The 21,999-nt window shown below is 40.0% G+C and overlaps 1 protein-coding gene across 1 annotated transcript; it reads left to right on the forward strand.

The window, feature by feature from the left end:
• The first annotated feature begins 1,051 nt into the window (after positions 1–1,051).
• On the forward strand, positions 1,052–21,205 carry LOC5520151 (regulatory-associated protein of mTOR). The gene is made up of 31 exons (XM_032365202.2): positions 1,052–1,360; positions 1,435–1,537; positions 4,076–4,158; positions 4,670–4,747; positions 5,093–5,173; positions 5,592–5,738; positions 6,246–6,409; positions 6,779–6,838; positions 7,660–7,760; positions 8,253–8,397; positions 8,651–8,726; positions 9,151–9,336; positions 9,651–9,761; positions 10,054–10,128; positions 10,621–10,878; positions 11,145–11,285; positions 11,594–11,867; positions 11,992–12,152; positions 12,592–12,672; positions 12,749–12,864; positions 13,279–13,450; positions 14,593–14,721; positions 14,992–15,100; positions 15,278–15,392; positions 15,843–15,967; positions 16,564–16,781; positions 17,573–17,703; positions 18,308–18,394; positions 19,090–19,206; positions 19,653–19,782; positions 20,621–21,205. Exons 1-31 carry the CDS (start codon positions 1,199–1,201, stop codon positions 20,684–20,686), a joined length of 4,002 nt encoding a protein of 1,333 aa, XP_032221093.2. The 5' UTR covers positions 1,052–1,198; the 3' UTR covers positions 20,687–21,205.
• Positions 21,206–21,999: the final 794 nt, after the last annotated feature.

Below are 21,999 nucleotides of genomic sequence, written 5' to 3' on the forward strand. Positions count from 1 at the left end.
AGCCACACCTAGCAACACCCGCAGTTAGCATTTGAAGATAACAACGCGCGCGATACGGATTAAAACTGGTTTGAGTAAAAGTGTGGACTTATTCAAATTAACTTCTATTAGTCTATTGGCCATTTTCGTTGATCCGGTTGAAATGGCAATATTGTTTCGGTTTTGTTTAAAACATTCAAATAACTTTCTGAAAATTATCATGTATCGTATTAGTTCAGAACTCTAGCATAGGCGCGAAATATTTTTAGGAGGGGAGGGGTGGCATGATACAAAACATTAAGAACATGCAGCCACGCCACTAATGATCTTGGGCACGTGCCCCCAATCCCTCCCCCTCCCCCCCTTGCCACCCCAACTCCCGCGTTCGAGCGGACAGGTTTGTGCAGCTATCAAAAACTTGCGTCTCGCAAAGTCGGGTCTCAGTCCATCTAAAATTTCTAGCTTCATTACCCATAGATTTTATCAAGTAGAGGGAAGACAAACAAAACAAAACAGATAGTCGATAGATGCCAACGTTTTGGCTTTTCTTGCAGTCCCTTGTCAGGGCTGCTACTAAAACCGTTACCATCCACTTTATTCGCACGTTTCTTGATTTTTTTTTTTTTTTTTTTACATTTTTCAGTCCTCCCTCCCTCCCTCCCTATCTCCCTCCCCCCCTCCCTCCCTCCCTCCCTCCCTCTCTTCCTCCCTCCCTCGTGCAGCCCTGATACGATTATGATTATGATTATGATTATGATTATGATTATGAATGCAAAGTAAACGAATGTCTGTTGTCCTGTTCCGTGTTTTTAAAGCCTCAGTCATCCTTCATTATTATTACGGTGGCAGGCGCCTTTGTCTTTTATATGTCCTTTCTAAAATTCCGGCCCAGTGTTCCAGTTACGGCCATGTTCACGTGTAAGTCATGAGTCTAGCTTATTTCGAAATATGCGAATGCCTGTTTAGTCACATGTCTTGCATAATGTGAACTTGAACTATCACGTGGCAACCCGCGCCTCTGATTGGCCGAGGTGAGCCCGCGGCTGCACACAACTTGCACTTGTAAATAAAAACACTGACATGCGCAGTGAAAACCCCGGAGGTCAACTTGAAACACGTTTTACTACAAACGAGAAACTTCACGAAACCGGCAATGAAAATGTGTGTTTTACCGTGCCGATTGCTTGAAGTTGGGTGATAATAGAAAGTGGAGGCAGTAATGATATCTGTAGACGAGGTTGAGCCGGAGGAAGGGCAGTTAGAGGAAGATGAGGGTGAAATAGTCGACTGGCAACTTCCCTTATGTTTCATGAAAAAGAGGCACAAGGAACCGATAGCTGGCGCTGAACTTCTTGCACAGACATGGCGAATGAAAGAAAGGGTACGTGTAATGGATCGTTATACTATATCGTGGATCATAGAACTATTATGGATGATCAGCGCCTCTTATTTCAGATGAAAACCGTCAGTGTTGCGCTAGTACTGTGTCTCAATGTTGGGGTTGATCCGCCCGATATTGTGAAGACGAGTCCCTGTGCGCGCCTCGAATGTTGGATAGGTAAGTTTATAGACTCGTCTAAGACTCCAATAGCTTATTACCTAGCGCTTGCGATATACCATCTCGTGTTTGAACGTTGCTTAAAATGCCTTATTGCTTTATTGTGTCTGGGAAGTGCCGGTAGTTTCAGCTGATCTTGGTTTCCTTGTGGCTTCCGTTTCGTGTTTAAAGTTCTTGGTAGCGAATTCGTGAAATCTTCGCAAATTACACTCAATCATTTCCAATTATCGTTTTCAAAGTCTCTCAAATACTGCTGCAAGTGTGCTTGAAATGTGTTATTTATTATCACTTTTGTAAGAATTAGCAGTGAATCAAAATAAAAGGGATCATCGGCTGGATTTTACAAGCCCCCGGAAACGACCAAGTTGTGCTGTTCGAAGAAATTATTACATTCGTTTCGTTTACAGAATTTGAAACCTTGATCCCGTGGTAGGAGTATTGCCTTTATGGTTATTTTCTTGGTACTGGATAATATTCAGATATAGAAAAAACAAAAATGCTTTTGTTTTGATGCAATTTTTTCTGCTTGTGAATTAACTTCTGCTATTGCACGTGGGTGGTAAGTTTCATATTACGATTCTTTCCTCGTCAGCATTCTTAAGGTCAAGATTTACTCAAACAAAGATTATGCTTACGGTCTTCAGTCTATATTTTAAATAGAGCATTTGATATTTATGTCATTGTGCTATTCGCTCTGTATACTTTTTGTTCAGGTGTTGTTTTTGCCTATGTTTAGGTCAAAATACAAATAACTAAAATATTTTCACTGCAGTCCCTTGGGAGTTGAACTTTCATAATCATGTCAGATTTTTATAGGAGATTACCAATAAGACGTATAATTCCATATTTCTTTGGGTCTCACATGGTTTTCATGTTTCCTTGAAACAAATTACGTGTCATTACTCTTCTTTTACAAGTGTGGCCAGTCCAAATTTAAATTAAGGACATGATCTAATATATAGGCACTGTCTGATGTAAGGTGGTTCTTGTAAAAGCCTCTTGTTTAAGGAGGGGGTGGAGGCTAAAGACCCTCACCCCTCCCCCTCGCCCTCCCCCTCCACATCTATGTCGCTTATATTAGACACCATTAGATGTTATCATTGGCCAGGATCTCAAGTGCTTCTTCTTTGTCCCCAAATTCGGTTATTGAAAAGTTATTTGTGTAATATGGCAGGGTGATTTTACATGTAAATTTTTAGCTGAACAAGTAAAATTATCTAGCTGTTAAACTGTTAAAAAAATTGTTTATTATATGAGAAAAAAGAAACTCGCAGTACAACAAGCTGCTTGAAGTTTGTTTTCTGCAATGACAATGAAAATGATGGCTAAACAGCTTTAACAGAGAAGACAAGAGACTCTCAGTCCCTAATTATAGAGCTATGTTTTTACATCTCCGCAAAAAATCCCAGCTGGTCAATTTCCTATTCTATTGCATTGTCGAGGATACCATGCAAATGAATATGTAGATTATTTGACCCTGCACTTGACCTGATTGCTGTTTTCTATGTTTGAAATGGTGTCCTTATTTGCCCAAGTGCCAGGCCCTTTTTATCATTCCCTGTGAAGTATATACCGGGAAGCGATAAAAAGAGAGCCTGATACAAGTACTGTAAAATTTTCATGTTCGGGTCCCATATATTGGGACCACTGGGATTGGCTAGAAAACAATGCGCATAGAAAAGCGCACTATTATTGCATGTATAAATGCCTTGCTTAGGCTGGTCATTGCGTGTGTTTGTTCAGTTTTTTCTTATCGGTATCATTTTTCGATGCTTAGATCTACAAAGGCACTGTAAATATGGATGCCATAGAAGCTGCCTTAATACTTCGGATATCATTAGTAGTAGTTATCAAATTTTTAGATAGACCAGGAACCAGGCGCCGAATATTCAAGAAATTTGTCTGTGAGAACGAAGAATTCTTGGGATTGTTTGCTGTACTTCCCGCGAGTTGATCAAGTGAGCTTATCAATGAAATTTGTGCTCAAGCAGCGGTTTGTCTATGTAGACAAAAAACCCTGTTTAGTAAATTGGTGATGTGAATATCCTGTAGTAATTTGGTGGTCTGATGTGTGGATCTGCAGTCATAAGTTATGTAAACTGTAAATCTCTTGTGCCTTGAACTATCTTTGCGTTTTCCTATCAGTTTTTTGAAAACATTCAAATCATTTTACATCATAACATCAAGTTACCTCACCGGGGTTCGTCGTTACTGAAATTACTACCTTTGCATATAACACCACTGTAATTTTGCTTTACGTAAATACTGTTTATGATTTGGGCATTTGATTGTGCTACCACGCGAGTAATTTATGCGGGACAATTTGACAGCCGATGTATTTTGACAGCAGTCTGAAAAGGGGCGCCAGGCGTCGCGTCTAGTATTTGTGTCAGGCGTAGTTTTACTTTTCCTCTCCGTCTTTTGAAAAATAAAATCCCCTGATACTCGGGCTATTTCCTTATTAACAGGATTCAATCATGCAACCTTGTTTTTACTCGTCATATTATCCCCTAGTCATAGTTTGTTTTTTATATTTAGACCCTCTGTCTGTGACGCCACACAAAGCTCTTGAGACCGTGGGCAATAAACTCCAAGAGCAGTATGAGAGATGGCAGCCGAGGGTAGGTACCGGTTTGATCTGAATGCCATAAAGATTCTGCTATGTCTCAGAGTACTTGTTATGATGTCACCTTACCTGTTTAAAAAGTTTGCTTATTTGAAGGAGGGGGGACTATTCAATTTCTGAAATGTTTAATTTTTTTGCAGTACAAACATATAAACAAAAAGGCAGACATATTTTAATATTGGGCAGCTCAATAAATAACACTATTAATTTCACTTTATTCCTTTGTTTATTTCTTATTTAAGAGAATTCCTCATTGAAGAAAAATGTACAAGCATGACCATGTAGCTCAATTGGCCTTGGTAGTTATTAAAAAATAGATTAAATATAAATTAGTTAAAAAATAAAATTCTTAAATTTCCATACAATTTATTTTGTTATTTAAAAGTTTATATAATATTGGGCTATTTTTTAACTGCATAGTGATTTCAGACTATTGATTATATTGTACACTTTACACTAAAACTGTGAGCAGTGTTCTTAGTAAGTTATGTTGTTATTTAATCCAGGCACGCTACAAACAGAGTCTTGACCCAACAGTTGAGGAAGTCAAGAAACTCTGTACTTCTCTACGGAGAAATGCTAAGGTGAGTAAATTTAAAACAAAATTACGACCAGTCGTTAAGTAATTTGTTTTTTTGACTTCTCTGTGATGGAAAAAGGCAGCTTGCAGTAGAAGCCCTGTTTAAACATTGTTTATTGTAGATGGTATATAATTATTTTAAAATGTGAAGGTTTTTATGAAAAGGTGGTCTGTTTTTTTTTACCTTAAAATGTTTTTTTTCTATTAATGCATTATCAGATTTTTTTCTGCAATTAGTGCTATAAATTTCGTTACATATTTTTGGATTTTAATTCTGTCATGATCTGTAGATTTATTACCAATAATTCCATCATAGAGATAACAAAGCTTGATTGAGCTTGTATTTCAGGAAGAGAGAGTCCTCTTCCATTACAATGGTCATGGGGTGCCAAGACCAACTGTTAATGGAGAAATCTGGGTCTTTAATAAGGTAATCTACAAAACTGAAAATGTTATAATTAGATTTAAGATCTCAGTTCTTGCAAAATTTCTTGTACACCACAAGTTAGTCATCTACAATATATGTTTTGCTTCCTTTTTTTTTATAGTTCAAATAAAATCCCTGGAATTTTTATTCCCAATTTCAAAGCATTGCCGTTTTATTTCCTCAATATCTGAAAAGTGTTTTTGTAACATACAGCATTATATTATAAAACCATTAAGCTATCTTGATTCTCAGTATTTGAACCTTTGTTTCTTGAAGCTTTAAATGTGGTCTGAAATGTGTGTCATTATCTGTTAACAATAAATGAATTTAACAAGAACGATAAATTAATATAGGTATACTCCCTTTGGCTTGTCTTATTGAGTGATGTTTGATGGTTGTGTCTGTGTGTGTTTTTTTACAGAGCTATACCCAGTACATCCCACTGTCAGTTTATGACCTACAAACATGGATGGGGAGCCCTTCCATATTTGTCTACGACTGTAATAATGCAGGACTTATCCTACAGTCCTTCAACACATTTGCAAGTCAGCGTGAGCAAGAACACGAGGTTTCTACAACCGTTTTTAGTTTTTTTGTTTTGTTTTTTTTACATTCTTTAATTAAATGCTCTAATAACCCCCAGGAGCCCTTGTCTTTTGACCCATTTTGATACAAGGTTTGTGCAAAGTCCCAAGATTCTGTAGACTTATTAGTAGTATATTTACAATTCTTTCTATTTATGTCTTTTTTTCACCTGTAAACAATGCAAGAATAATTCATACTTGGGAAGGGTCCCAATCAAGGAGAAGGCTTTGTTAAATTTTTTGGATCTTATGTATGGGCTTATGAGCTTAAAAAAATATCTTGTGCTTAACAGACATTTTATTGTATCTTTTACATGTTTGCCTGTCTGCCTGTCTGTAAATACTCTATAATAGTAAACTTCTTGTTCTACTAAACCTGCTATGCCCACATATGCTTATAAAGCAAAAACCTGTTCTCAAAATTCACAATTCTGTAATTTATTTGTTGGAACAGGGACACTAAACTAACTACAGTACATCTCATTTTTCAGAGATGTTTGACTCAAGGCACGCCCATGCCTGTGCCGCTAGCTGTTAAGAACTGCATCCAGCTTGCAGCTTGTGCAGCCAATCAGCTGTTACCAATGAACCCTGAGCTTCCTGCCGATCTGTTCACCTCATGTCTGACCACACCCATCAAAGTTGCCTTGAGATGGTAACTCCCAATGTTGAATGGGCCATTCTCTAGATAATCTGGACCTAAGGAATTTGAGCTCAGACTTGTTATGGAGTTCAGTACAGCTGTCTTGCAATTAGACTGCTGTAAACAAAGGGCTCTCTGGAATACAGTCCATTGCCTTAAGTACACTTCTCTAGTTAAGATAAAGGCACCAAAGCTATTGCAGCAGACATTTCCTGGTAACACAATTTTTAATGCTCATTGATGGGAATTGCTTAATATTGTGTTGGAATTTATCTTATGTAACTCTTCATAACACTATTATAGTAATAGGATACAAAGGAAGATGAAAGATTGTGGTTAAAGCAAGGGATCTTATTTGATAGGATGTTTTTTTCATTGTAGGTTTTGCAGCCAAAACAGCAGCAAGATTGTCCCGGGGATGACCTTAGAATTAATAGAAAAGTAAGTGTTCCACAGTAAAAATGTTGGTTTATTATGAATCAGGGGTCTAGGTTATCAATGGATCCAAAAGAGGTTAGTGGTTCCATGGTTGCTAAAAAAATGGCTATAATCTAGTTTTTTTCAATGAGTGCTGCTTAAAGCCAAAAGCTTAAACACGAACGCCCGCTAAAAAAGGACATGCCTTAGGCAAGCTGTCATTTGTTATTTGAATTCACTGAATGCAGAGTTCCATAGAGAAAAGCTAGAAAACCATAATAGAGCTCAAGATTGGCCAAAAACAAACCATTGAAGTAGTAACAGTCTATTTATTGCCCTTTTTTTATAACAAAACAAAAAATCAGGGAGGACTAATAGGTTTTGAGGTGACAAATTTTTCAAATTTGTTGTTTATCTGCACGTGCCCCTGAATGCTGCCATTCTAGATGTACTCAAAGGCTTTGTTTTTTAATTTTGTGCTGTGTTTGATTTCTCAAGGACAATTTTTGTACTTGTTTTTGTAGATAATTGACTCCAAACACTCTCCTAGATATGCCTTATAGTTCATTAATATTCTTTCGTACTTTTGTTTCTTCTGGCCTTTTCAGTGTTCTGCACTCAAAAATGTCTACCTCTGAATGATGATTACTTGCACAAGAGCTTACGCAAATGGGGGTGGAGCTATCCCTTTTATAGCACATGTTTGTGTTTAAAGCTTATGTTTAACCAGGCTCAAAGCTTTCAGAGTTCTGACTGGTTGCACAGAAAATGCATAAACTAATTATCCAAAGATATAAAGGCAAGATCTGCCATTTACATGACTTCTTTTACTGGTGTTTTAACAGAATACCAGGTAGACTGAATGACAGGCGAACACCACTTGGTGAACTGAACTGGATATTTACTGCAGTGACAGATACCATTGCCTGGAATATGCTTCCAAGAGGTATTGTACAGTTGTACAATGTACAGTAAATGTTGGAAAATTCACGACAGGAAAATTCGCGAACACTGAAAATTCGTGGTCAGGTCTTGGACCCCGAGTTTTTTTTACCCCCAAAAATACTACTAATTTACCAATATATGTACAAAATAACTACAAAATACCCGCTGACTGTTTAAATCACGGATTTAACCCTTGGACCCCAAGACCAACATTTACCTTAGGTGTATTGTTTTATGATTCAATTGCATTTCCTTTAAAGAGGTATCCACTTTCCAAGTTTTTTGAGTAGATGATTGTCCACAATCCCCACTGTATTGTGATTATAGTGAAATCTTTTATATCATGCAGGCCTTTTTTTAGTTAAAAAGCTGATTTGTCACCAGTTTACTTCTGGAGGCAGACACAAAGCTTCCAATAGACATACTGTTTTTACAATTTTGAATAGTTTTGAGGTTTTGACACATTTCCTGTAATTTTTTTGTCTGGTCACAGAGTTATTTCACAAGCTGTTTAGACAAGACCTCTTGGTTGCTAGTTTGTTCAGGAATTTCCTGTTGGCTGAGAGAGTTCTGCGCTCCTTCAACTGCACTCCAGTATCCAGTCCGCAACTGCCACCAACCTATATGCACCCAATGTGGTAAATGGATTGTATTACATGCATTAGGGCTGTTCTTTAAATAATTTGTGTTACCAACTGTACATCCAATTCAGTGAATATGGTGTTTCACTACATGCATCCAGTGTTGTGAATAGACTGTATCATATGCATCCAATTTTTGCAATAGGCTGTAAAATGCTTTACATACATTAGATGCAGTAAATACACTGTTTTTGTAGTTGTTGTTGAGCACTTCTATGAATGATATATTTGTAATGTGTTTCTTTGCTAGGCATGCATGGGATCTGGCTGTAGATCTTTGTCTTTTGCAACTACCAGAAGTCATAGAAAACCCAGCCAATTTTAAAGTAAGCTCTTACTATACAGTGTTGTAAACTAAGCACCACTATACTACTATAGAAATGAAGAATATATTTTGAAAGGCAAATTGTGATTGCTGTAATAAAGACACATCCATCGAGCTGGGGAGAGGCGACAGAGAAAACCCAAAGTTTGTGATTGTGGCTGCCGTTTTGTTAAATCTGTCTGGGCGTGAGCTGGGGAGGAAAAAGAGGTGAGGGGGGAGCTGGACAGAGCGTGGACAGATTAAGCAAAATGGCCGCCACAATCACAAACTTCGGGTTTTCTCTGATAAAATACCATCTAACGCCTGCAAGCAGGCTAGTGGTAAATAGTTTATCTACATATGCAACTTCCATTGTAGGGCTGGTCAAAAGGGTAGTTTTTTCTGTAGTACTACTGATTTTACCCATTCATTCTTTGCTCTTTCAGAACAGTGCCTTTTTCTCCCAACAACTGACAGCATTTCAAGTGTGGCTTGCGATGGGTTCAGAGATGCGCGACCCCCCGGAGCAGTTGCCAATAGTTCTGCAAGTTCTTCTTAGTCAGGTCCATAGACTTCGGGCTCTTGACCTTTTGGGCCGTTTCCTTGACCTTGGGCCATGGGCTGTCAATTTGGTAAATGGGAAATATAGAAATATTAATATAATAACAATATAAAATGATCAACAATTCATGCTTATGACATGTCAATGGTGCACATATGATTAGCAAAATCAGAACTGAGGTGATGAAATAGCTGCCAATGGTGCTCCCTAGAAGATTTACTTCTTTTTTTTTGCCTTTTTCTGACTAAAACATTTAATGGGTGCTACAGCACTGTGGCAATATTTTGATGTGTTAAACTAAAAGTTGAATTCACTGTGTCTACTGTAGGTTCTGTGATGATATGCCTATATACCTTCAGTTGTTAAGTTGTTTGTTTTCTCTAGGCCCTGTCTGTAGGGATATTCCCATATGTGCTTAAGCTACTACAGAGTTCCGCACGAGAACTTAGACCCCTATTAGTCTTCATCTGGGCAAAGATTCTTGCAGTTGACAGCGTAAGTATTGGACCAGTGAAAACAATGGTAATGATGTTGATTGTGATGATAATGATGAGGACAATGATAATGATGCTTAACATTAATTATGATTAATATGATGATGATGACGATTATGCTTGTAGAAATCTTATAGGAAACTGTGATCATTGTGATAAAGGTGTTGGTGATATAGTTCTTATGGTAGTAAGAAAACGAAAATGAAACTTATTGATGATAACAATAATGATAATACAGTAATCATTATTACACTATGATGTATATAGATTATGATGTACAATATTTTTCACAGTCATGCCAATCTGACCTTGTGAAGGATAATGGCCACAAATACTTCTTGTCCGTCTTGGCTGACCCTTACATGCCGGTAAGGTGGAATTGGTGACATTGTTTTTACCATTTACAACTTCTCTAATGCATTTGATTAATGTAAAAGGTCTATTGGCTTCTTTTATTGTGTTCAAAGTTGAGGGGGCCTAGGAGGGCTTAAAGCTTAAAAAGATATTTTACTGTACCTGGTGTTACTAATGCTTGTACTATACAGACACATACACGAGGGCGTGCGCAGGGTGCATGCACACACACCCTTTGCAGCCATTGGTCCATAGTCATTTCTTATTAAGGCCATGGTCATTTCTTATTAAGGCCATGGTCATTTCTTATTAAGGCCATGGTCATTTCTTCAAATGCTATGCGTTTTCCATGTGATACCTATGAGTGCGTCCCCCTTGGCCAATCCTGGAAATGCACCTGCTATATGCAACATTTTGAAAAACTAGGTATCCCATTCTGTTATGTGGACTGAACACCATCACAAAGAGATATTTTTGTCTACTGATAATTCTTGTTTTGTTTCAAGGCTGAGCATCGCACCATGGCAGCCTTCGTCCTCTCGGCCATCATCAATGGCTTCCCCAGCGGCCAAGAGGCATGTCTCCAAGGCAACCTCATTGCCATCTGTCTAGAACAGCTGACAGACCCTCATCCACTCTTGCGCCAGTGGCTGGCTGTCTGTCTGGCAAAGGTTTGGGCAAGTTATGATGCAGCCAGGTGGTGCGGGGTGCGGGACACAGCACCAGAGAAGCTCTATTGCCTGCTGTCTGACCCTCTTCCTGAGGTGCCTGCTCCTTGTTTATACATGATTTGACTGAAAAACCTTGTGTGTGTGCACTGCAAAGAGGATTTATTAGTTCCTTACATTCCAGACTGATTACGCACTACATTTTTAAGGGCATTTTTTCAAAAAAATAAGGCATTTTGGCATTACATATGATATCCTAGCGTTACCATGCACTTTATAAAGGCATCAGTTAGGTACTATCATGTACACAAGCTGTCATGCATCTTCAGTTTTCATTTCATGTATTTTGACTCTTTGTACAGGTTAGAGCAGCGGCGGTGTATGCTCTAGGAACATTCATTGCCAACACAGGGGACAGGTCAGACCATGCCAATCAGATTGACTTTGGCGTTGCCATGACACTCACGCAGCTTGGCCAGGATGGTAGTCCCTTAGTCAGAAAGGTAAGACTTGATTGGTGTTGCCATGACACTAAGGCAGGATTGATGGGGAAAAATATATGAAATTTACCATTACCAAGTGTCCCAGTGTGTTTCGTGTCAATGTATGAGCCTCTCAGCTTTGTTTTTTTGCCCTGGAGATGACTGCTTGAAGGCACTCTTGGACGCTTACAAGAAAATGGTTTTCCAAGATTCGTCTTAACAAAAGATGTAATAGGATGTTTACTGTTAAGTGCTTGGAACATGGATAAACATCAACAGCAATATAGATGTTTTAGAACATCTCAGAGCTTGATTGTTCCTCCTTTCAGGAACTTGTCGTATCCCTACATGGACTTGTCATACAGTTTGAAACTAACTTTGGGGTAGTCGCCCTGCAATTTTTGGATGAGGATCGACAAAAAGAGAATGCTCCACCTGCCGCAGCCATCACATCCACAGGGTGGATAGTGGTGGGGTCTGGTTCGTCAGGAACACCCACCACACCCGAACCCCAGACCCCTGTCAGGAAGCTGTCACGTGGTCTACGGACCAGCCTTTCATCCTCACAGCTTAGTGCTTATGGATCAAACCCCCAAGTGCCCGGTGAGTCAGATGCGTGTAAGACCAGTCAGGCAATTCTGTTTCCATAAAGGGTTCAATTTAATGGGGTTCCATTGTTCTTAACCCTCTCTTTTTGTTATCCTGAAATCCATGTCTGTTTGTCCAGGTCACCAAACCAACTCTCCTGCAGGCCTTATGCATTACAGCAGTAGTAGCAGTAGCTCCAGCAGCTCTGATTTCTTTGCTGCTAAAGAACTTCGACGAACACCTTCAACCTCCTCGCTATCCTCATCTTTTCAGTCTAATGTATATGCCAATACATGGAAGGTAAGTGGAGGTGCTAGATGACAGATGACAACAGAGACGTTTTAATGACCTAAAATAATTATTTAGACCATTGTAATGTTTTGTACATTGATAAATAAGTAAGGGGCTGTGGAAAGTAAGTTACTTTTTTATGGTCTTTTCTTTGTGGACTGAAAAAATGTTTTTGGAAGCGGTAAAAATTGATTTTGGATTTTGCAAGTGGCATATATTTTTTTTACTATATATGTTTTAATGTCAATCTCCAATCTATTAAAAGCTAGTACTCTTTGAACCTTTTTTGATGACACAAGCAGAAACTAGTATCATATCTAAAAATAAATAACATATAACTATATGTTTTGTGTTCGGGACCATCTTGTTACAGTATTTTTGACAATGATTTGCTTATTTAGGTTTGGGATGTACATTATATGTGATAACCCCATGTTTTTATTTCCAGGCCCTCCTTAACTTGTCTGTAGACCCAGACCGCTCGGTCTGTGACAAAGCCAAAAAGATTGTCAACAATATAACACTCAAGGTATGAAGTGAATAAGACAACCCACTTCTCTCCCACAATTCCCATCTGACATAATGTCTTTTGGTGAAATTTTCAGGCCACTATCAGTGCTAACCCACAAAAGGTCACCGGTACAAACATTCGCTCACAGTCAACGTCTGCACCCTCATCACCTAGCGGCCGCTACACTAACCCGTTTCCGCATCAGAGAGAGTAAGTTATTGGATCTGGAACATCCATTAATAGCTGGGCTAAAGTAAGAACTAGTACTGGGATGCTTTTAATTTATCTCTGTTTCCAAATTAAATATTGTGTTATAAAATAGGCTTTTTTCATCAGGGTAATGAATCAAAAGTTTTTTATTTGCATAAACTTGTGTTATTTTTTGTCAACTTCCCTTTCATTTAGCTAGGGCATTGAGGCTGTACTTTAGTGAGTAGTGGGAGCAATGACTACAGTTTTCTTGTACAGTTGTGAAGTGCTTGCTTACTTAAAGTACTACTCTGATGGTAATTGACTAATTGCTCCCAATTGCTCCAAAGGGGAAGATCTTTTTCACAGCTATCTCATCAAAACTCTTTACGTATCATGTTTTACAATGCTTTTAATGCAACCTTTGTATGACAGACAGAACTCGCCCCCAGTGCACCACAGGAGTCACCAAAGCATCTCCCAGCCCACGACTCCCTCAAGAGGTGAAGCACCCCGCATGGGGGGTGCCCAGGGGAATCCTGGTATTTATCATCCACACTCATACGAGTTCCATGTCAAAAGGAAGGTGTTTGGCAAAGGACCCGATGTAAGTGTGGTGAAGGGGGGAAAGGGGCTAGGGGCGTGGTGAGGGCATTATAAGGTCTAGGACATGAGCACAACGCAATGTGATCTCAATGTGAAGTGTTTGGCAAAGGACCAGATGTAAGTGTGGTGAAGGGGGGAAGAGGCTCAGGGGCGTGGTGAGGGCAATATGGGGGGGGCTGTGGGGGCGTGTTACATGCATTTTCAGGTCAATAGGATTTTGTTTGCGGGTTGCATTATCCATCAAATCGCGCGCTCTGATTGGCTCTTGTGATCCTACGATCAGGACCCCGCGACCTGGACCGCTCACCTCCAAAGCTCAAAATAATGAGTTGATTTGTAAAATGACCATCGAAAACTGGAATTTTACTCCCGAGGTTTTAGATCTTCACACTAAAACGGCATTTTATTTGTCATTTTATCAGAATCATTGACTTTACAGAAAATTGCCTTCAAACTCCCTGTGTTTTGGTAATTTCCGGCCATAACCATTTTGCAACACGCACAACAATTTCAAGTTTGCTGAAACTTTATTTGGGATAGAAAAAGCAGCAAATCGTCTCTTCATACGAAGAAAAACGACAAATCTACCTGCATAACCCGCTTAACAAATCCACATTCAAGAGAAGTTCTTTAGTGAATTTATCTTATCGTCTGTGGAGGATTCAAAGCGAAAAATACATGTCTACGATCAATTCGGGTTGAGAACGACGTATCAATTGGAACTAAATTAGTTTACAAAATTGTTGGTCAAAAATGTCTCCATTGGAGGTTCTGTATTTCTGGAGGATTAAAAGCGTTGTGTGGAAATCCAAAATGGAGTTTACTGAATGATCATGAGCGAACAAAATCTCCACGAACATCGACGAAAGTCAGAAGGGAAACCTCGCCTCGTGCAACCGTAAGCCCGTAAGGAAAAAAATAAATATGATATTTCCAAGCTAAGGGTCGGTCCGTATCTTGAAATACCATGACCTAGGCCACGGTATTTCACGATACGGACCTCCCAGTAGGTAAATAACATATATATTCTTTATCTGTTGGTCTTGTGTCCTGGACTCTTTGAGAAAGGTTCATGAAGCCCAACACTTTGTTATAAAGATCCCTATGTGTTTCATAGCTGATTTTGTGTGCCGGATTCTCTAGGAAGAGCACATGGCTGGTACAGGAGATGAAGTTGATTCTGACGATGAAACGTCGCCAATGAAGCCTCAGATCATTAGAACAAACTTTGCTGAGTGGTGTGCCAGTTACTTTGCACAGTCAGTCATGAAGGTAGTATTCCATTCTGTCGAGAGTAACACCATTGAATCAGTAACACAACCCGTTGCCTTTGCTGTTGTTTACATAAATAAATACACTTGAGAATTACCACCCAGTAATTGTCCTTGATACTTAAATTACCAATATTTCGTTGGGAGTATCTTTTTTAGAAGTCTTTTTGAATATCACTTATCAATAAATCAATCTCTTCAAGTTTGATATAAGTTAATCATTGGAAATCCCTTAACCAAGTAGTAATGGTTGGGAGTGATGTTGTTGCAGCCGCCCGAAGAACACGACCCCCAGAGCCAGCTTCATCTTCAGAGGGAATGGCGGTTTGAGCGGAACTCGCGAGTGCGGCGAGAAGCTGCAAGACAACAAGCAAGGGCAGGTAATTACCAGCAGCAGTGAGGAGGGAGGGAGATGGGGTGTGGATAGTCGGGTAGAAAGGTAGTGGTATCAAGGAGTTGGGAGGGGGACTGAGGAAAGGCAAAATATTATGTAAGCGTCAGTGGTATATGAATATTTGAATGTTTTTGTAAAGTCTAAGTACGTATGGTTTGTACAGACGTGTGCAAGCTGGATGACCAGATCTTCATCAATAAGAACATCCACCCCCCTGGTATACTACGGTTTCATCCCTACGAGCCTCACCTGGCTGTGGCAGACAGGGGGGGAGTCAGGTAACTTGTGCCAAACACATTCTTTTATCTCCCTTTGCCGTAAACTGCACTCAGATAATGCAGCGGCGCATGCATTTAGCAGTGACACGAAAACATGATCACCTTGATGAAATAAAAAACATGGTTAGCTTGATGGTACAGCCCGAATTCAGAATAATCTTTCCATCACTTCTTGGGAACTTGAATATGCGTGTCAAATTCAATCCAAAATAACTACACAAAAAACACACAGAAATGGCAGCTGCTGTCATACCAGAGCACAAGGAAATATTTAACCTTTCAATAAATGAGCCCTTTTGACAAAGACACTTTCTGGCTTATGTGGAGTGCCGAATAAATTGCTGCTTGCCACCAAATAATTCAATAAAAAATCAGGAGACACGGCAGTTTTCTTTCAGCATTTTTTTTACTAACGCTATTAACTCTACTAACTTCTTGTTGCAATTGTAGTATTTGGAATTGGGAACAGGGAGCACGGATGAATTATTTTAACAACAACAACAGCAAGCTAACAAGAATTACTAGCATGGAGTTCCTCAACGCTCATGACTTGACCCTACTGCTGACTGGAACAGGTAAGTATACACCTATTTTAAAATATGTGCAAATGTGTGCAGTGCAAATGGCAAATGCCAACTGGCAGTTCCCTTATCTAAAAATGCCATTGGCCTCGTCAAATTTCTACTAAATGTAGGATTAGGTGAATAACTCCTGCGATTAGTTTACTTATCGTCCTGATTTCAAAGCTGGCTTTCCTCTGAAGTTTTCTTTATGGATCTCAAATCTTTGACTATGTTCTCATTGACATAAGACAAGCAACATTGGATAATTAACTTGGCCTACAAACTAGCGCTCTGTGAAGGTAAATCCTTGCAAGAATTCTTTTGAGGCGAGGCCCGACCAAGCCGTTCCTTAGTCCGCAGGACACAGAAATCCCAGAAACACCTTCACGGCCATAGCAGGCACTGGGGGCATGCCCCCCTGCCTCCCCCATAAAAATATACATGGAAATAACCAGTATAAGTGTGTCACTCCCCCAACCCCCCCCCCCCCCCCCCTCCCCCCGCCCATCAATTTAACAATTTAATATTAATGTTTCTGTATCCCCTCCAATAATAATGCGGGGCCAGCTATACCTGTTCATATAACACACCTTCCTCTCTGTCACCAGACGATGGTTCTGTCCGTGTCTGGCGTGACTATGATGGCGTCGAGTCCCCAGTTGAGGTGGTTACCGCCTGGCAAGCGTTGTCTGGGATGTTACCCTCTACGCGCGGTAGCGGCTCTGGTCTCGTCGTCAATTGGGAACAGGAAACTGGGATTTTACTCGCGTCGGGCGACGTTAGGTTTATACGTGTGTGGGACACGCAGCGAGAGATGAAAATGCAGGTAATTTCTTAAAGAATCTTGATCAACCAATCATTTGTTATTGTTTACATTTAAAAATTTAGCGGTCTGGGCCGGGTTCCTAGAAAGCAGGTAAACGCTAACCCAGGGATGAATACCCTTTTCATCCAATCAAATGTCAAGAGAGCCGTATTTATCCCTAGGTCAGCACTAATCCGCTTTCTAGGAACTGATCCCTGATTGCAAGAAAACTTCGAAATAGCTTTTCACGATTCTAGTCTGATACTTTTTTGACTATATTTTACGGAAAATTTTTCAGTTACTTTCTTGAACTAGCCGATTGAAATGGATATTTTGAGTGACTCGATATTGCGCTGGGGCGTAAAATGGCGGCGTGAACGGCCGATAAGCCATTGAGGTAAACCACTGAGAATGTTGAAAAAATGACACAGTTCTCATCTGAAAATAGCATGTGCTGTAAGAGAAGACTCGATGGTATCGACGATCCAAAGTCAAGTTTTTTTTTATAATGATTATTGTTGTTTATATTGCCTTGTTGAACGTGTGAGCTAAACCGTGTCAGTTAATTGCTTGTAGTCACTTATTTGGTGCACATCCGCTAAAAACAAATGCGTTACGCTGTCATTTTATGCTCCCGCAAAATATCGAGTTAAATTAAATTAAAGCAAGAGACTTGGTTCTTTCTATCAAATGGTATAAATAACATTGAAAAAATAAGATTTGATCCTCATTAGCCTGGACTCGGATCCACCCCGCCTCGATGGTGAATGATTTTCCATGCCGTGTGGAATTCATAGATGTGACTGTTTCAGGACATCCCGACGGGTGCAGACAGCTGCGTGACAAGCCTTGCCTGTGATTCTGTCGGACGCTCGCTACTAATTGCTGGCTGTGGTGATGGGTCTGTCCGGTTATATGACCGTCGGCTTCCTCCGTCGGACAGGTCAGTGGCTTCTTCCAGGGCATGTTGAATACTATATTCGATGATTTTTGCGTACTCTTATCGGCGGGTCACGTCAGAGGCGACGAAAAAAAAATATCTTAGACTTATTGGCTGATTCGTAAGCGCTGAATAAGTTACTTTTTGTTGTTATTTTGCCGCCAAAAGCCGGAACACGCGCGAGTTTGCCAAAAGTCACGTGATTTCACAGTGCAAGTTGCCTACTTCAGTCTAACCAGTCTAATGATGATAGCGCTTACTCCTGATGTTGCATGAGTGTTTTACAATTTTCGCCTTGACGTTTTTCTAGCCTTGTGACGGCACTTAAACCATGTAGAATGATGCAAGGGTGTGCTTTTGATACATGAGTGTTTTTGCATTGCGAAGCGCGCTACCGTGAACACCTAGAAGCAAGCCAATTAGAATGCGAGAAACATGCTATTTGATGGTCATGATCTTCACTAGCCAATCAGTGAGGAGCAAAGAAATACTTCAGTACGCACCAGAACACGAAGAAATGCCCTTTAATATGAGAATCTAAGATTCTCGCATGCTTTATTGGCTATCTTTCTCAAAATCTAAAGTAATGGGTGTACATCTCTTGTAGCCGGGTGATGGCGCTACGAGAGCACACAGGCTGGGTGACAAGCGTCTTTCTACAGAAAGGTGGAGACGGCAACATTATAAGCGGCAGGTAAAGCGCTCATTAAAAAAATGACTTACAAAAACAGGTAAAGCGCTCATTAAAAAAATGACTTTCAAAAAGTTTTCGAATTTCCACATTTAAAAGAAATCAACAACAACAAAAAACAGCAGCTCATTTACGATGACTGGTTGTCTTCGATTGTGTTCTTTAAAATATATATTTTTCGAATCAAAATTTCCATAGGTGCTCAGTGTTAAAAAGATATACTGATAATAAAATCTGTAGGGTCTCATCTGATTCTTCTATATTGTACTTTTACAGCATGTTGTATGAAGCGCTTATTAGATTCAGACTGTGTAACTGTGTAACTTGACTTGTAATTGTTATATTAAGCCTATAACTAGACTGGACTAGACTATGACTAGACTTGTTATTGTTATGTAAAGCTTTACTTACTAGACTGGTTATTGTTAGATTCAGCCTCACTAACTAAACTGGAATTGGTATATATAGCCTTACTAACTAGACTGGTTATTGTAATATTAAGCCTCACTAACTAAACTGGTAATTGTTATATATAGCTTCACTAACTAGGCTTTTTATTATATTAAGCCTCACTAACTAGACTGGTAATTGTTATATTCATCCTCACTAACTAGACTGGTAATTGTTATATTTAGCCTCACTAATTAGACTTTTTATTATATTAAGCCTCACTAACTAGACTGGTAATTGTTTTTTAGCGTCGCTGGCGACGTGCGCTTCTGGGACCCACGGTTCACCGAGTCAGTCAAAGGTTTCGATACTCTGAATAACATGACCTCATTCGAGGTCCATCAACAAGCAAAGGTCCTAGCCAGGTAAGGCTGAACGTGTTGTGTTGGTATGGGTATGTAGAAGGCTAGGGGTACGGTGTTTGTATGGTTATATAGAATCCTATCGGTTCGGTGCTGGTATGGTATGTAAAAATAACCATACTAGACTGGTAATTGTATGCGGCTGTTGTTTGTTTGTTTATGGTACGACATGAGAACAGTTTAAAGGCGTAAACGTAAGTACCGATTTGTCGGCCTGGTTTTCCACCGTGGTAGCATTCACAAGCTGTAATTTGTCGGTCCGATTGTCCATCAAAGCAATTACAAGCTGTGATTCGATTCCCTCTTTAGACTGTTAAAAGGGTAGTCTAAGCGACAGCAAATATCTGTTGCATAGCGTAAATTGAATATAAATAAACTTGACCCAACTAGTGGGCGTGTATAAACCAGACCCAAATCTAATTCGACTCTTGCTTCTCTTGTTTTTATAGTGGCTCAGCCAATCAGATCATCAAGGTGATGGACCTAGACGGAGGCATGCGCAGTGTGATCCGTTACCACGACGGGTTCATGGGTCAGCGGATTGGCCCAGTCAGCTGCATGGAGTTCCATCCTCACAGGGTAAAGTCACGCGATGCTGCGTTATGTGAAAGGGTAAAGTCACGCAATGCTGCGTTATGTGACAGGGTAAAGTCACGCGATGCTTCGTTATGTGACAGAGTAAAGTCACGCGATGCTGGGTTATGTGACAAGGTAAAGTCACGCGATGCTGTGTTATGTGACAGGATAAAGTCACGCGATGCTCCTTTATGTGACAGGGTAAAGTCACGCGATGCTGCGTTATGTGGCCGGGTAAAGTCACGCGATGCTGCGTTTTGTGACAGGGTAAAGCCACGCGATGCTGCGTTATGTGACAGGGTAAAGTCACGCGATGCTGCGTTATTAACCGTTTTTATTTGGATGTTGTGTGGCTGTGTGCTCGCTTTGCCGTTAAGCCTTGGCCGAACGAAACGCAAGTCACCGCAAATTGTCGCAAGTTTTGATTTGCGGTAACTTGCGATGAAGTGGTCAAACGCAAGTTTTGATGCAAGTTGGCTGTTTTGATGAAGTTAAGATGTTTTCAAATGTTCGATTTACATTGGCATTCACTTGCGTTGGGTGCCGCCTAGTCTGGGAAGTTGTTATCTGTTGGCCTTCAATTAATCACGTGTTTTTTTCAGTGGCAAACCCACTCACTCAAGCACAGAAACGCCAGAGAGCGACGAACAAATAAAATGTTTCAATGATAATGCCTTTCTGACATTGGAACTTTCTGGCTAATTCGTAAGCGTTGTATAAGTTGCTTTTTGTCGTTGTTATTTTGCCATCAAAAGCCAGAGCGCGCGCGAATGTGACACCCAAAAAGTCATGGGATTTTCTAGTGCAAGTCACCTGTTAACCGATTTTATCCGATCTTTAGGTTCACCTTGCGGCCGGAAGCACTGATTCCTTCATTTCGATCTACTCGACGGAGAAAAAGAGATGAGCAAGTCGCAACAGGGGGACGTCTACTTCCTCCCCTCCCCTCCCCTATCTGTGGGGCTGTTATTAGTATCTCTCCTTTAGCACTTGATATTAAGTGCCAATTGCGCCCCATAGATATATTTTGGGTCCCACCTGAGAGACATGAAAAATGTTAATTAATAACCATGGAGATGGACATTCAAATGTTCCTCTTGGATAAGGCAATGAAAAGAAACTCGGAAATGCCGGGAAAACAAATCGCTAAAGGATACCTGTGGTATTCGAATAGTATTGTTGGGATTAAGACGACGATAAATGAATATTGAATTATGTTATTTTGATACATCAAAGCTATGTAAATATTATCTTATGTCTTTTTTGTTTTTTAACGTTGTATTATTTGAGTGATTTTAGAACTATGGTTTTCATTGTCTCAGTCTTGTGAGGTGTGTTTGTAAATTTTCTCCAGATTTGCCCATCTGGGTAGGTAACGGATTCAGTGTATTGTATATTTAAAATTTAATAAATAGTTAAACCTGTATCTTAAGGCTTATCTACACAGTGCGAATCGGGTCCCCCTTATTTTAGATATTAAGCTTAAAATAACAAGAAACACAGGGAAATCCACGGAAGCACAATGAATCCCCCCCTTTCTTGAAAACCTCGCTTCGTCCCCGCCCCCCTGTTTGGAATTCCTAGATCCGCCCCTGTTCAATTACCCTGGGTACCAGAGCCTCAAAACTTCTCTCGACCAGTGGCGCTCAGCCAAAATGTCGCGACGACAGAAGCTTCGGTCGTCACGGCATTTTGGCTGAGCGCAAGTGGCGAGATAAGTTTGGAGGCTCTGGTACCCAGGGCACTGTTCAGTCCATATAGCCATTAAAACGAAATACAAAGGGTCACACAAATGACACCTCATGGTTGGTACACCTATAGGTCAATTCGATAGTGTCGTGATTTGACTAATGAGGCACCTCACCCAGACATTAAACAAAATCGGAAACGCTCAGAAAAAAATATAAAAACAACAAGACTATAATCAGGCACTGGAGCAACGTTTTAATGCTTTTATTTATTTTTTATTACACTGATCATCTCCGTCACTAAAATATTTGATAAATATAATTATTTATTATATGGGCTTGGAGTCGGGAACCCATATCATGTATTAGTCAAATCGCACTAGTATGGCAATATGTGTACTCAAACATGGCCGCAACTAAAAAATGTTGTACAGTGGCGCGAGCCTCTCATAAGGGACAGCTTCCATCACTCCTTCCCACCTCCCCTGCTAACTACGGCCTTGCAAAAAACGTAAGTCTGGTCTGCTCATTT

The sequence above is a fragment of the Nematostella vectensis genome, chromosome 12, assembly GCF_932526225.1.
Source record: "Nematostella vectensis chromosome 12, jaNemVect1.1, whole genome shotgun sequence".
NCBI classification, from domain to species: Eukaryota; Metazoa; Cnidaria; class Anthozoa; order Actiniaria; family Edwardsiidae; genus Nematostella; species Nematostella vectensis.

Bases quoted from the DNA above. Each gene is read 5' to 3' on its own strand.
- LOC5520151 (XM_032365202.2), top strand. From the start codon at position 1,199: ATGATATCTGTAGACGAGGTTGAGCCGGAGGAAGGGCAGTTAGAGGAA. The intron at 4,748-5,092 runs GTGAGTAAATTT...CTTGTATTTCAG, and splicing joins CTCTACGGAGAAATGCTAAG to GAAGAGAGAGTCCTCTTCCA. The intron at 12,673-12,748 runs GTATGAAGTGAA...TGAAATTTTCAG, and splicing joins TCAACAATATAACACTCAAG to GCCACTATCAGTGCTAACCC.